Source organism: Gadus chalcogrammus, chromosome 11, assembly GCF_026213295.1.
Source record: "Gadus chalcogrammus isolate NIFS_2021 chromosome 11, NIFS_Gcha_1.0, whole genome shotgun sequence".
Taxonomy (NCBI): Eukaryota; Metazoa; Chordata; class Actinopteri; order Gadiformes; family Gadidae; genus Gadus; species Gadus chalcogrammus.
The window spans coordinates 18,147,876-18,163,784 of NC_079422.1; the positions used below are offsets into that span (position 1 = coordinate 18,147,876).

Sequence of the window (15,909 nt, forward strand, 5' to 3'; positions counted from 1 at the left end):
GAGAGAGAGAGAGAGAGAGAGAGAGAGGAGAGGAGAGAGAGAGAGAGAGAGAGAGAGAGAGAGAGTGTGTGTGTGTGTGTGTGTGTGTGTGTGTGTGTGTGTGTGTGTGTGTGTGTGTGTGTGTGTGTGTGTGTGTGTGGTATGTGTGTGTGTGTGTGTGTGTGTGTGTGTGTGTGTGTGTGTGTGTGTGTGTGTGTGTGTGTGTGTGTGTGGTGGGGGGGGGGGGGGGGCAGAGAGGGAGAGAGAGAGAGAGGGTGGGCAGTGAGAGAGAACAGAACATTTTCTTCCCAGTAGCATTAGCACACTGCATTCAGACTGCACAGAGACAAGTCAACACAGGTGACATCATGCAGCACAGCACTTTGTGAAACACAAACAACTAAGCTTGGAAAAAAGGATTTACATATCATTTGGATTGAACCAATCTAGATATCTAATGTTTATGACTGCATATCGGGTTTATTAAATGCATCATACTCCTGTCATTTCATTATTGTTTAACACTTTAGAATAAGGGTACATTAATTAACCATTGATTAACATTAATAAAAGCAGTAATAATTATTATTAGACTTATTAAAGGGGTTAAGATTACTAACCCGATTAAATAATGTATAAATTAATACGGGGGTTTACATGAAAACCATTATCTTAGTTAACATGAACCCATTGACCTCGTTAACATGAGCACCATCAGTCAACATACATTATAAAATGTTTGTACTACCCTTTAATTAATGTTAATTAACTTTATGTAAGGCTTACTCCTGCATTAACTAATTCATGGTCAATAATGTACCCTTACTCTAATGTGTAACCAGTTATTTTTGAAAGGGGTGATAATTAAAGAGATAATATACTGTACATGTGAGTGTATGTTATAAGGAGGATTTAACAATGTTATCGTATGTTCATCATCAACTGCAAGTATTTGAAGAGACAAAAGTTCCTGGTATTAAAAAATCGAGCAATTCTTTGCATAAACATGCAAGCAACATTCGGAGGTATCAGGAAATTATGAATATTCAGTTAATTTGGTGCATAAGAGCATGCACGTTAAACATCAAGTTGGTAGGATTATGCAAAAAGTAGTTTTCACACAAAGCAATACAAATAGTAAAAATAAGCTGGCCAAAATCTGCAAAAGGGCCCTTCAAACTAAACGATTAACAGATATCAGAGTTCACCCAGAACAGAACGTTTTAACTTGAAGAACAGCACAACAACCCTAACCTAATAGATGTTTTGCTGCTCTTTAGCCCGACAATTCCTGGTGTTGGAAGACGGCAGGAATTCTAAAGAGAGAGCACCGGAGGCTCCAGAATTAGGTTTTACAAAACGTCACATCGCCGCAACATCAGGGGGAGATAGGTCAACAGCCAGGCCCCCTGGCAGCGCGTCAGAATGCAGCAGGAACCGCAAAAACAACCTCATTGCCTTTATTCCCTTTAACCTTCAAGCCAAAAAAAAGGGAAGATCAAATTAAGAAACTGAATTGATCATTCTCTCATTAAAACCCTCGACATAATGGAATGATGTGTGGTTCGAAGTTTTGGCTTGTTTATGTGCGCAAGTTTTGCCCTCAAGGAAAGAGGTGGATATGATGGATGCCAACATCTTTAAAAGTAATAAACAGAATTACGCCAGCCAGGAAGTAGCCGAATAAAAGTAGTACGCTTTTGGCGGAGGACTAATTGCTTGCTGCCTCGGTTGTGAACCATGAGGGCCTATTAAAGCAGTGTGTTAAGGTGTGTGAAATGTTCCCTTTTTTCTTTTTTAAACAAACGACTTAATCTACTTCAGTTTATGTCAATTGAAAGCCATAGGCTATAAAAACTTTGTCCATTTTTCATTTCTAGAGAACAGTACCTGCAATGTATCTTTTTGTCAAATTACAAATATGTAGGCACTACATGAAGTCATGATGTACGGTAGATGATTATACACTTATTTTATGTAAACAAAACATACAAAAATAATCTAAACAAACTGGAAAACTATCAAACTACAAAATATGACCATGAACCATGAACCCAATTTGTGCTTCATGAGGGTTCAGATCAAAGCATTGTAAATTATGCTTTGGCGTACCACAAGGGTCGGTCCTTGGTCCATTACTTTTTGCAATTTACATGCTTCCCCTGGGCGACGTTATCCGCAGCTTCGGAATTAGTTTCCACTGCTACGCGGATGACACCCAGCTCTACATTCCTGTAGATTCCGGGGACTCTGCCCAGATTCAAAGGGTTGAGTCCTGTCTGGCTGCTGTGAAGGGCTGGATGTCACAAAACTTCCTACAGCTTAACACTGGGAAGACAGAGCTGATAATTATCGGCTCGAAGCGGGACCGGAAAGAGTTTGAGGATGTCTCTCTGTTGTTGGATGGCCTCGCCATCCCACAGAGTGCGTCCGTCAAAAATCTTGGTGTCCTGTTTGACCCTCAACTATGCTTTGACCAACATATAAGAAGTATAACTAGAATTGCCTTTTTCCATCTGAGAAACATTACAAGAATCAGACCAATGTTATCTGCAGCGGATGCAGAGACACTGATTCATGCATTTGTTTCGTCAAGACTGGACTATTGCAATGCACTGTTCTCGGGATTACCGAACTCTACCACAAAAAGTCAGAACGAGAAGGTTTGATCATATCACACCTATTCTCGCCTCTCTGCACTGGCTACCAATAACTTTCAGATCAGACTTTAAGGTGCTACTACTAACCTATAAAGCCTTGCATGGATTATCTCCATCCTACCTGAAGGACCTGATCCTTCCTTCCTTATAGTCCTTCTCGGTCCCTCCGGTCTTCGGGAGCTGGCCTTCTTTCATTGCCGAAGGTTAAAAAGAAATCGGCTGGACAGAGAGCGTTTGCCTATCGATCCCCCTTCCTATGGAATAGGCTGCCATCAGCGATCAGGGAAGCTGACTCTGTGGAGCTATTCAAAGGAAAGCTCAAAACGCACCTCTACAATCTTGCATTTGGAACATAGGCGTGTGAAAACGACAGATGCGAAGTGAAGGCCACTCTGTTTGCTTGTGCTTTTCTTATTACAGTATACATTCCCACTATGTACTTTTCCGTTCTAATTCACTATTCTGTCTGTTCTAGCGTCTTGCGGGTACTGGACTGGATGCCTGGACTCTCCTCATGGATAACCGGCCAGAACCCCATCACCATTTTAATATGATGTGCATGTATTTACCTGTACGTCAATTGTGGCACCCATTGCACTCTTGACCATCCCTGGAAGAAGGGATCCCCTACTATGCGTTTCTTCTCAAGATTTCTTCCTTGCTGATTTCAAGGGAGTTTTTTCTTGCCTGTGTGGGGGCATGGGTAAAGGGGGGTGTCATAAATATTTGGTCTGTTAAGCCCTTTGGGACTGTAATGGTGATTAAGGGCTATACAAATAAATTTGAATTGAATTGAATTGAATTGAATGACACTGACAGCAATGAGACAAGAGCATTTCCTCAGATGTTGCTTCAAAGAGCAGTTCACACTAAATAAATCGATAAACACTCTAATTTGCATGAATGATTGATGCAAAGAAACCCAGCCATGTGACGGTGGAGGAACCTTCACGCCAGTCTTTGTGTTGCTGGATGTGTTTTCCCGCTCCAAGGTTGGCCCTCCATAAGCACTGTGTGTGGGGGAGGAATGACTAACAGCTGCTTACGTCATTAGCAAGCTAGCAACGTCTCCCATAAAGCTGTCACAAGCAGTGAGAGTTAAACTCTGCTTGACGTCAAGAAAATAAGTCGAGAACTTAAAAGCCCCGGTCGCCCGAATCTATCACTCGCTTTCAGTTAAGGTTTGTTTTAGCGTTGTTGGCGTTTCACTGTGCAAAGGCCTATTCAAGCGATAACTAATGTTGTCCAGGCAAAACCAATGCTAAGAAACAGACCGTTACTGGATGCTTTTAAGGTGGGATATCTCCAATTAGACGAGTATTACATCTACAACTAGTTAAGACAAGTCTACTACTGTGCCCCCCTGTAGCATAGAAGGAGTATTTACGATAATCAGTGTTACGAGCAACACCTAAAACGGTGTTGAACTGAGATTGGCATAATATTCAGTGTCTCCATCCTGGTTGTTCTGACGCAAAACTTACAAAATACCCTCAGGCACGATATACTATGGTGAATAAAACCATGTTGACACCCGGATGGACTTTGTAGATGTAAATCAAACTGCTGCAATGGCACTGCCACTCCCCAGACAATCCTGGAAGTAAATATAGACGTTTTTAAACAGCCTTTTATTATAGCAATAAATTATAGTGAAAAGTTGATGGAGGAGGACAAATAACAAACTTTGAACCTAACTTTAACACCCCCCTTGAGTTAATGTTGTTGTGACGCAGCTCACAGACAAGGTCACACAGGCAGGTATCCCAGCATGCTTTATAACAAAAGCGCTTCAAAACAAGAGCACACATTTCGTAACAATGTGTTTTTTTTGTTTTAGTGCCACACAGGCTACAATGGTATACTAATGAATCAAAACCTTTGCAATGTCAATACATCACACAACGACGATCGCACACTCACACACAAACACAAAAACTCACTCTACACACACACACACACGTACACACACACACACACACACACACACACACACACACAAACACACTTTCTTTAGCTGATCTAACTTTCCATCCACAGTCTAGAAGGTTCTGCTCTGCCCTAAAGAGTCCTCCATCACAACGTCTGTTTAACGAGGGTAAAGTTACAGCTGGAGTCGGTACGGGGGGATGATTCACCCTCCGCAGGAACGGCCAGTCGGTGACTAACGCGCGTCTTCACACTGTAGACGTCAATATCAGCTCTAAAAATAGACCGTCTTGGAATGTGACCGGATGCTGCGTACTGTAGAATACGAGGTTCTCTCTCTCTCTCTCTCTCTCTCTCTCTCTCTCCTCTCTCTCTCTCTCTCTCTCTCTCTCTCTCTCTCTCTCTCTCTCTCTCTCTCTCTCTCTCTCTCTCTCTCTCTCCACCAACACCAGCCATGTTAGGGTCTTGTAGAGTTGTTTGTTGTAGAAATAATTGACCAGCTATTGTCTCCCTCATATCATCCTTATGTATCAGGCATAAACATTGAGCCAATGTTATTTGTAATGATGAGCCAATTACATTAAAGTATCAGTAATAGGATTAGTAACTGCTCACCGCCGACTGTTTATCCAATCAGCTTCATATAAGCACACGCTCTTCTCAGATGAACCGGGCTGGAGTCAGACATGCGGCCTGTAATCAATGTATGTCTGTCTGTCTGTCTGTCTGAAGGAATACATTTTATTCATTCTTAATCCAGGCATACAGGGGAACAACTCCAGTGACCAACGAAGCATATGCTGAAGTAACAGCATCTCAAAAAGCACACAGACATGAACAAAATCCCAACCCATCAGCAAATTTGATACTGTCTGTATGCATGTATGTATGTATGTATGTATGTATGTATGTATGTATGTATGTATGTATGTATGTATGTATGTATGTATGTACATATGCTGATAACTTTATTGATGCTGGAGGACATTTTTCCAAGAAATACATATAGTATTACTTAGTTAAAGCCAGAAAGATAAAATATGTGTGTTAATGTATGTCTGTATATTTGAATGAATTAATATGTGTGTGCATGCATCATTTGTATATATTGTAGCCTATATGTGTATGTAGGCCTATTAGGATCAGGTTGTTATTGTCTCCGATTTTTATTAACCTTTAAATGTCATTTTTTTTATTAAGCATTTATTTAAACTAATCATTTGCTCTTAATTTGATTACCTTGTATGCCACACATGAAAAACCGGTCCTTGAGGTTTTCATCCTAATTACCGTTACGGGAGCGCATGCGCATTAAACAATCGGAAATGTGAATCACATCGCACAGAGAGGAAGCAGAGGGAGGGAGGGGGAGCGAGCGAGCGAGAGAGCGACAGACAGAGAGGTGGTCCATAGTGTAGAGAGTGATGGGACCTGGCTAACGGAACAGCAGCGAGTGATCACTCTCCCAGCCGGTAATGACAGGTAGAAGAGTATTGTTTTATTGCGATCAGCATGATTCATTCGTTATATCTTACACGATTAAGTTGCGTCTTTACCTCGCATCCAAAAGAGGACATTGCATTGCTTTCTTCTATGAATCGTAACCACTCTTCTGACGATGTCAAACTGTGGAAGTGAAATACGCGCAGGAAATAAATAAACAGCGGAGGAAATATGATCATGCGATTATTAAGTTTAAATAGATATTCTCTTCTGGGCGTCGATAGCCTCTTGCATATGCACTGCTTGTTTTGTGGCGTTCCTAACTGTATTAGGCCTACTTTGCATTGGATGACCTCTTAAAACGCACGCTTTGTGATTTGTTTCCCTTTTCGATCGATTTGTAAAACTGTAAAACCTCGATTCGTTTTTAATGTGTCATTTTTAGAAGGGAAATGCAAAACATAAACCGTGCGTGTGTCTATTCGCGCCCCAAGGGGGTTGGGAGGACATGGGCTCTGTGTTCACGAGGCGTCACGCATGACGTCTGTGTTTTGAGGCTTTCTTCAGAGGACATTTCAGCACCATGGATAGCTCCATGTTCTAAACATGGAATATAACATCCCAACCGTCACACAAACGTGTTTTTACATTGATGAATCCATCAATCTTATCCAAAAGATTTAAAAGATTAAAGGATGGCTTATTTCAGATAACTCTTAGTTCATCGCAGCACTGAAATAGGGTATCAAGAGATTTCCTGCTGAGTAAAATGCACCAGCCTTTTTGTGATTCAATATAATACTTAAAATAGCCTACGTATGCAAGTATCGATACATCTTTCTTATGACTTCTCGCAAAATATACATTTAACTATGTTTAACTACTAACAAACGTCCATGTGTCAACATAATGCAGAAAAGGCTTTCACATTATTAGCGTAGGCCTACTGGTAGTAGGGCTTCATTGACGGAGCGCAGTATAGCCCCATGGGAGAGAACCAGTTCATACTCTTCACACAAGTTACTGATATACAAATTTTCTATTCTCTTGCAGTAACCAATGGCAACCGGTCAGTTATTTCTCACACCCTGAGATGAATAAGGGATGCTTCCGCCATACGCTGTTCAACCAATGTAACACCATTATATGCTTGTAGAATGTAATGGCTATGATGCATTTAAAAAACACTTCCACACTAACGGGGTAGTGTGTGTGTGTGTATGTGTATGTGTGTGTGTGTGTGTGTGTGTGTGTGTGTGTGTGTGTGTGTGTGTGTGGTATGCCATCACAGCTGAATATCACTGTTGGCATTACAGACGCTGCTAAACTATCTTAGGGTTGAGGAGCAGTCTCTCTCTTTGACCTCTAATGTATCTTTGCATTAGCACAGACACTCTAGCAACCAACTGGGTTTCTGCAGAGTTGTTTGTGTGTGTTTGTGTGTGTGCGCACGCGTGTCTGTCTGGGTGTGTGTGTGTGTGTGTGTTTTAATAACAGCCGAACGCAGCTGTGGCAACCAAAGGAAATTGAGATTCACCGGGAGCAGAACTGAGAGAGCAGTAATAGGAAATGCAATGAGCTGTAAAATACCAGGATCCCGAAGGATATGGCAGAAAGTACAAAACCTTGTAACAAATCCCAAAGAATCATTGTCTGGTAAAAGCTATTTGGGTCTTTATCGAACAGCCTATACAAAGTAACTGAGGCTTAACCTTTTGTTGTTTTCAGGTCAACTTTAAACTTCTAAAGTTTTCAGTTCATTAAACATAATTGCTGCTCATCAATGCTAACATATTTGTAACTACAGATACATTCATACAATCTATACTACCTATTCCAATCAATATTATGTTAATTATTGTGTTATGCAATGTCTTTTTTGAATAAATGGGGGTCCATTTTATTGCAGATGGGTCCCCACCTAAGGAGTGGTGCAACTCTGCATTCTATATGCATGCGTTAAAACATTGTGCTCGTGGTTGTAAATCGTGTGCTTGTTCATGTGTGAATTATGCTGCTGGGGAAGAGTGTGGGAGACACAGAGAGAGATAAATGGGCATAAGGGAGATTGAGATGGAGAGAAAATATAAACAGAATATATAATTGACAGATTGATCAGACGGAGAAAGAGAGACATAGAAACAGAAGAGAGGAAGAACGGAGAGAGGAAAAACATTTTGGGTACATGGAAGGCAATGTGCCACAGATATTGATCCATGTTTGGCTATATCTTCCTTAAGGTCTTTACTGTACTCTACACCAGTTAAACATTGTGTATTTTGCTGCGTGTGTGTACATGTGGGTGTGTGTGTGTGCAGACAGAAGGGAAGGATGACTTCTTGTCCTGAGATCTGTGGGTCGGAATACACTGAGCAAGCCCAGGCCGGGGTCAACTGCCAGCAGTACGGAGTTCGCTCATACCTACACCAGGTAGACACGCACGTGCACATACACGCATGTACATTCATGCACACACGTTCATTCATGCATTCAAGGACGTGCTCATGCATGCACATTCATGCACGCACACAATGCCTGCACGCCTACAGACACAAAGATCACTTGCATAAACAAATGTGAACAGAGGACCGCTGAAGGGTGACTCATCACATGGATTTCAGTCAGTAGAAATAATGTGTGTGTCACTATTTCCATAATGGACGCACAATTCTCCATTCAAACACATGCATCTGCCTTTGGGCACATTTACGAGGTCTTTCATAAAAAACTAACAAAGTGCTTACAGGCAGAACTATAAATCCAATCGGAGAAATAGAAAGTAAAACCTTTCTGGTTAGCAATGACATAAACATGGGTTGAATATGGCAATGACCTAAATCACTTTCTCCTGCACACTCCAGTTTTACGAGGAATGCACCGCCACGGTCTGGGAACGTGATGAAGATTTTCAGATTCAGAGATCGCCTAGTCGGTGGAGCTCTGTTCTCTGGAAGGTGAGAGTTCGGCCTCATGTCTGCCCTGGTGAAGGGCTCTCAGAAACAGCTCCTGTGCCATTTGGAATTCTGACCATTTCGGTTTGATATTAACAGCAATCCCAACATTCATAATAACATTTGTGAGACTAGCCTGGTTCACGCCCACTCCCGTTTCTCTCCCTTTAGGTCTGTCTCACGTTCGGAACCCTGATCATGTTAGCAGGACTCATAGCTCTCCTGGTGGGCTACGCAACGCCAGCCCGCATCGAGGCCTTCGGGGCAGATGACCTCCTCTTTGTCGACAGGTATCGTAGAGAGAACTGGCTCCGTTATACTCACTCAACGCCAGATCCTGTTTGGTTTACTAGTATCTCGGGTCGTTCAGGATTCTATACTGTTGTTTGCCAACCTGAAAATAGATATTAAGGTAAACTACGAAAGCCTCAAATACGCAATGACATTACATTGATTGTACAAGGAAAGGCATTTTGGCAACCAGTACAAAGCTGGAACAGTACAAGTAATTAAATTAGCTGCAGTGTAGGTAATGGCGGATATATATACTTTACAGATTAAGTGGAATTCAATATCAATTAGTGGCAAGCAACATTTGGGCAGGGGCAGAATTGTTATTTATGTCCGTACAAGCTCAGTCAACAAACATTCTCACTGTAGCTTTTACTCACCAATAGCTGAAGCTTGGCAATGCCATTTCTAACAAATAACGCTCAAATAGCTCCTAAATCTTACCCACAGCACCTTGCGTATTAAGGTAGGCTGCCAGGAAAGTAATGTTTAGAGTAATAAAAATAGGCTACAATTCGATAGTATGCTACAAACAGCAATAAATGTGTCTTCAAAAAAGCCAACTATGTTTTTCGAGAACATCAATTTTGGGTGTACTATTCCGGGCTGTGGAGGAAGGGGACCACAGTTTGGGTCATTTGCCATAAAGCTGTTTCCCAGCAACACCACAAACACATTCAAAACAAAACCTTGCTCATATCACACTACTACTGCTTCTATAGTAACATAGGACTTGGTGAACTGTGCACACATTATGACTTCAGGACCCAATAACAAACTACATAAAAGTCAAAACCACATAGAAAACAGTACAGCTTGCATCTTAACATTATTCAAAGCTGAGTGTTTCTACTGCCAACTGTTAGGAACTGGCTCAGGTTAGGGAACAAAATAAGTATGTTTACACAGAAATAGAGTTTCAAAGGTTATTTATTATATTCACAGCCACAAATAAAATACAAGCAAGGACATACATGTATGCATGTTATAAGTAATTCATTGTGTCTTTGAGTTAGTGGACTGAACAGTGTGTGAATGTTGAAATGAGAACAGGTCATCGGTAACTTACTGGTGGAATCCTGAAATGCAAAACAGACAAGAGCATCAGCTAGGGATTCAAACCAATGATCTGAAAAAGACTTGAGCACAGTTGAACCATCTCAGCAAAAGATCCCATCTCCCTCTGCCTATTGGCAAACCAGTTAGGACAGGACATGCAGATATCACACAACCTACCTGAAGCAAAGGGTTGCTTTAGAAACATTACAAAATAATTATTATTTATACAGACCCCTACTTTGCCCGCATTTGACCCTGTCTACGACTTTTACAGCTCAACCAAAAACACTTTGAATATACCTTTGAGACCTCCCCCCCCCCCTCAGCCCTGCAAGTCCACTTCCTGCTAGGATGCATACCTGAAAGAGCAAACACCAGATGGACACGACGGGATCAGACCAATTAAAAAATTATAATCAACTAGGTCATATGGGAAAGCATCCTTAATCCCCCCCATCCCAACTCATGAAAGGTCCTGGCAATTCAGCTCACAAAAGTAGTAGTCACTACAGGTGGAAATCAAGAACCCTTTCACCAACCGCAAATGGCCTATGTTCTACATGTCAACCACAGCAAATGTAACTTAAAAGGTGACATTTTATTCCACCAGGGGTGAGCGTGATTAGCCATTACAAGGTGTTTTGAAAATCTGACTTTTCTGACATCACAAGTGGGCGTGTCCACCTAGATGTCTGTTGGAAAGATCATTCTACCAGCCTACCCAGCGGTCTATAGCAAACGCTGCTCATCTATCCTTCTAGATGGACGGGCTCACTAGTGATGTCAGATGAGGCATCACTCATCTGACATCACTAGTGTAATCGGCTAATCAAAACGGCTTGTAATCGGCTAATCACCCTCACAGCTGGTGGTATAATATGTCACCTTTAAGCTCTTGCCTTGCCCAATGTCAGTTATGCAAATTTTTGCCCAAAAGCCATTCTTGCAGTGCACATGGCTTGCATAACGACACATGCTGGGTAGGCAGCCACACCACCTGGCACATTATTACCAGCCCCATTTGTGACCCAGAGATCGGCCATGTTTGCAGTTGTGAGTTGAATTTTTTCCCAAACACCAAAAAACACTCTAAGAAACTCCAGTAAGTAAAACACAAGTAATCTAGGACAGACCCAAATAGCTCTACAAATACATTTCCAAAACACCACAACCAAACAGAATATTCCAAGACTCTCAACAGTGGCATTCAAGTCATTTGTTCTCAAATTGAACTACAATGAAATGCAATTAAATTTAAACAACCAAACAAACATTATCCTAGACAAGACTTCATATAAACATACATAATCATACAAAGAAATCAGGGCAAAAATTACTAAACAATACAGAAATTTGACTTAACATCCCAAATCTTTGACAAAACATCCCTCAATTGCCTTGCAGGAATCGTGACATTACCTACTCTTCAATAGCTCCAGATATCATTGCAGAAAGTGCAAGTTGAGTGTTTAGTGTTGAGAAACCTTGCAGGTGTGTGTGATCAGCTTTAATGACTACGGGGGGATGTGGCTATCAGTGAACAAGTTTGTGATTGGCATATGTTAACTTACGTGCATATACCATCAACAACCCTGGGTAATACATGGTCATATTTAGTATATATAAAGTATTAAATATAAAGTACACGACACAATCATAAATGTTGTATTGTGATACACCCAAAAATATATTGATATTACAATCAAAACTATATATTTCTTTATTTTTCTTTCTTTTCTACTCCCCCAGCCATGCAGTCAGTTTCAACCGGGCTCTGGATGTTTGCAAGCTGACTGGAGCTGTGCTGTTCTGCGTGGGGGGAACGTCCATGGCCGTCGGGTTCCTGCTGTCTGCGTTCGCCAAGAGCTACTCCAAAGAAGAGCTGTACCTCCAGCACAAGTTTAAAGAGAGGCTGGGGACTGTTGGTATGCTAGCAAGCATTAGATTTGGTTGTTGTTGGCCTTTTCTGTCGTTTGTTGCAGCTTTGCTTCACTCATGCTAGGTTCAGGATACTAATGCAATGCAAGGATTGTTGTGATGTATACAGTTCTGCTAAACGTCTTCCTTAATTCTTCAGGATTAGATGCATGATTCTTCATTGTCATGATAAAGAAGAATGAACATGGATTATTACACATCGTTCATATGCCTCATAGCATAATTGCCATATTTTAAGGTTAGATGACTTAGGCAGATAGTGATTATGGAATGTAAAACCCACTCTGATTTGCTAAGGTTATGAACCAATGAGTCACTGGGATTCGGCCGCATTAGGAGAGTAGAGTTAGGTAAGATATCACAATTTGGCCAAAATATGATTTATGCTTGAGGATAACAACATTAAAAACATGTGGTGGTAATTTTAAAGCCACATGTGGCTTTTTCCACATGAATCAAAAATCAAAACCAAACAGTAAATGAAATCCGGTTTCGATTCAAACATTTGTGAACAACAAACGAAGGAACGTTCCGCAAACCCTTATTTCTCTGGCTAATGTCGCTGTGTGTTTTCCTCCTTGTTGCCATGACAGGTAATCCCATCACAAGATCTCCAACCCCTGGGGACGGGAAGGTTCCGGTCACTCTGTCTAAGGTTCAGAACATCCAGCCGCTGAGCAGGAAATCAGACACCTGACAGCCGCCCAAATGAAGTGATAACATCAAGGAAGGAAGAAAGATAGATATATAGATACATAGATATATATATTGGTGTGTGTGCGAGTGTGTGTGTGTGTGTGTGTGTGTGTGTGTGTGTGTGTGCGCGTACGTTTGAGTTCATTTTTGTGGCTTTTCGAAAGGTCATTTTACATCAGCGGGTGCTGCTGCTCTTTCCTTGGTCCATGAAAGGTTTAAGGAGGGCTCAATGAACTACTGAGCACAGCGGTGGAATTATTCAAGCAGGCAGGAAGACAGCGCAAAATATCCCATACATCCGTCTTCAGAAGTAGCTTAGCCGCCATGGGGCCCTGTTTCCCTGTTCAAACCCCTAGTTGGGATTACAGACACGCACTCTGACCCAGACGATCCTATCTCTGATCGGATAACTGCTGACGACGGCCGCAGGAATCAAAATAAGACTAGAACAAACAGCAAACAAACCATCTGTTAGACGTGAGTTTGTAGAAGTGTTAGTGTGCGTGTGTGCGCGTGTGTGTGTGTGTGTGTGTGTGCGCGTGTGTGTACACAACTGCTTTTCATGGACACATTCCCATAGCATACATACCCAAAGTGGGGGCCATTCGTTTTTGATTCCTCAAAAGCCGACCAAACTCGGACTAGAACACACGTGAGAGCAGACTTGACCTAATAGGAAGGGCACATGTCTCACTGACATTTTTATCCGGTCCACTAAAGGCCTCGGGCCCTGTCTCTGTCAGGGGATGATCAATAAACCAGATGAGACAGACGGCTATTGAAAAGGTGAACAAACGGGGGGCCGGGATGCGGCGGTGGGCCGATAGAGTCGTGTCCGTCAGTCCGCATTGCTGCCAACGAGAGCTTAGCAGAGACATAGTAGATAGAGAGCACGAGGTGATACAACAATTAGCATTGTTTCCCCCTGCTATGATTTCAGGATTTTAAAGTGGAAGCACTCCCACATAGACACACACACCGATAAAGATACACACATCCCCCACCTTTCAAAATGTTCAACTTTCCTCCACTGCTAAATATTCATGCACAGGTGCACGCCTCTTCCCCTCACCCCCACACAGTCCACCCACCCTTCTCCTCACATTACATATTAATTTGCGATCTCACAGAAAGGCAGGACAAACACACGCGAGGATGCAGCAGTAGCAGCATCCACAGCCATGAGAGTCATGTCAATGGAGATGACGGGATGCATAATAGATTGGTGAGAAGCAGAGAAGCAGAGTCGCCCCAGCATCGCTGCTGTCCACCACACCGACCATGATAACCGTGACGGCATGATGGATTCATAAGTCACGGACATGCTCAGCTTGGGCGGACCCACATGTGCACTCCCATCATGAACCCGTTTTGAATTGAATTACAGAGGCGGTGTGATTGTCATGGATGGTGGCTCGGAGGCTGACGCCATGGTAACGTCAGTCATGTAGTTGATGTACCAATGTCTTGCTTGACATTTATTTTCTTATGTATTATATTTGTATTTATTTTTATGTTCCATCTGTACTTATTGTTATGTAAGATGTGTTTCGGTTAACAAATAGAAACATTTGGGAGTGTAAGCGAAAACACGGGACTTTAAGAAGAACATTTACGGATCAAGTTCACAGTTAGACGTCGACTGGGTTGAGTTGGACTGGGATGAGTCATTGTGATTCTTGTTTAGGGGTTTCAAAACAGGGTGCCATTCATGCAGTCAGCTTAATACACCTACGAACACGAACACCGCGGGCAAACAAACTGTAAGATGACCTTTTGACCTTGTCCCACTAACCAACACCTTCTGTTACAGTGGTACGGTGATATCTTTCTCCTTTGAATTACTTTGAACCATAGCTGCGAGACTGCCATCGGACCAAATTGGTGTGTGTGTGATATTACATCTATAGATGACTATATGGACATAACTAAATAGGACAACACCATTTAAGCTGCAAAATAACAAGACATACACAGGACATTATGTGCAGGACAGAATTCCTTGAAAAGAGTCTGGACGATCAGTTCATGGTCAGTAAATGTGTTGACTCGTAGTAACATGTCATGTAAAATAAAGAGTTTCAGTTTCCTTGTCATATAAGTTACAATCTATATTTTTTTGCTCTTTACTCCTCGAATCAGTAGTTAATGTTAAACACTTGAAGACTCGTCTGATATAATTGTTAGGCTGTGATTCTCATCATTTAAGCCAATGACTGTAGGAATACAGGAATAACTAACTATGTGTGAGACCTGTCTTGAAGACATGGTTAATGCAATGCAGAAATGTTGAAGAAACTTGTCAAATTAAAGTTTTGAAATAACAACTGCTACCCAGAGCTGCTTTTGTTCATCAATTATAATCTTGGATCATCGCCCATGTGTGTATCTCAAGGTAATGACCTCAAGGTACATTCAGCAATGCCTCACCAAGATACTTTTGGATTGAGTACAACGACTGTGCCAAGTGTGGAAAAGCTTGGAGCCATTTGACAACATACCTTATGTAACGCATGTATTGTTCTTAAAATGTATATTCTGAAAAGGAACAGACATAGCATATGCGTATTTGTTTCTGCAAAATAAAACCTTATCGCAGCAGGCCTACATGGAAATATATGTTACGTTATATTTGTTAAACGAAAATGTCAGAAAGAAATATTAAAAAATGGAAGAGATATGATTAAGTGATCATTTGAAAATTAGATAATAAACAAACTCTTGTGTATCACCACAAATCCTCCACCTCAAACATATTCTTGATTTCGAAACAATGTAATTTAATTTAATGTATTGTTTATACATTTATTTAAAATGTCCAAAATATGAAACCATTTGAAGATGCCTCAAAGATAGAAGGCAGCTTCTCATCTTTGCTCTCTCTGTGTTCAGCTGCATGTGCACTTTGTGCACATGTACTTTGGACCAGCGTGCACATAGAGTACAATTTGAACTGAACAAAA

The 15,909-nt window shown here is 41.5% G+C and overlaps 1 protein-coding gene across 1 annotated transcript; it reads left to right on the forward strand.

Annotated features, from left to right (window-relative positions):
- The first annotated feature begins 5,979 nt into the window (after positions 1–5,979).
- Positions 5,980–15,265, forward strand: nrsn1 (neurensin 1). Its single transcript, XM_056601487.1, has 6 exons — positions 5,980–6,050; positions 8,330–8,441; positions 8,873–8,965; positions 9,134–9,252; positions 12,062–12,237; positions 12,844–15,265. The coding sequence occupies exons 2-6, from the start codon at positions 8,343–8,345 to the stop codon at positions 12,945–12,947; spliced, it is 591 nt and encodes a 196-aa protein (XP_056457462.1). The 5' UTR covers positions 5,980–6,050; positions 8,330–8,342; the 3' UTR covers positions 12,948–15,265.
- The last annotated feature ends 644 nt before the right edge of the window (positions 15,266–15,909 follow it).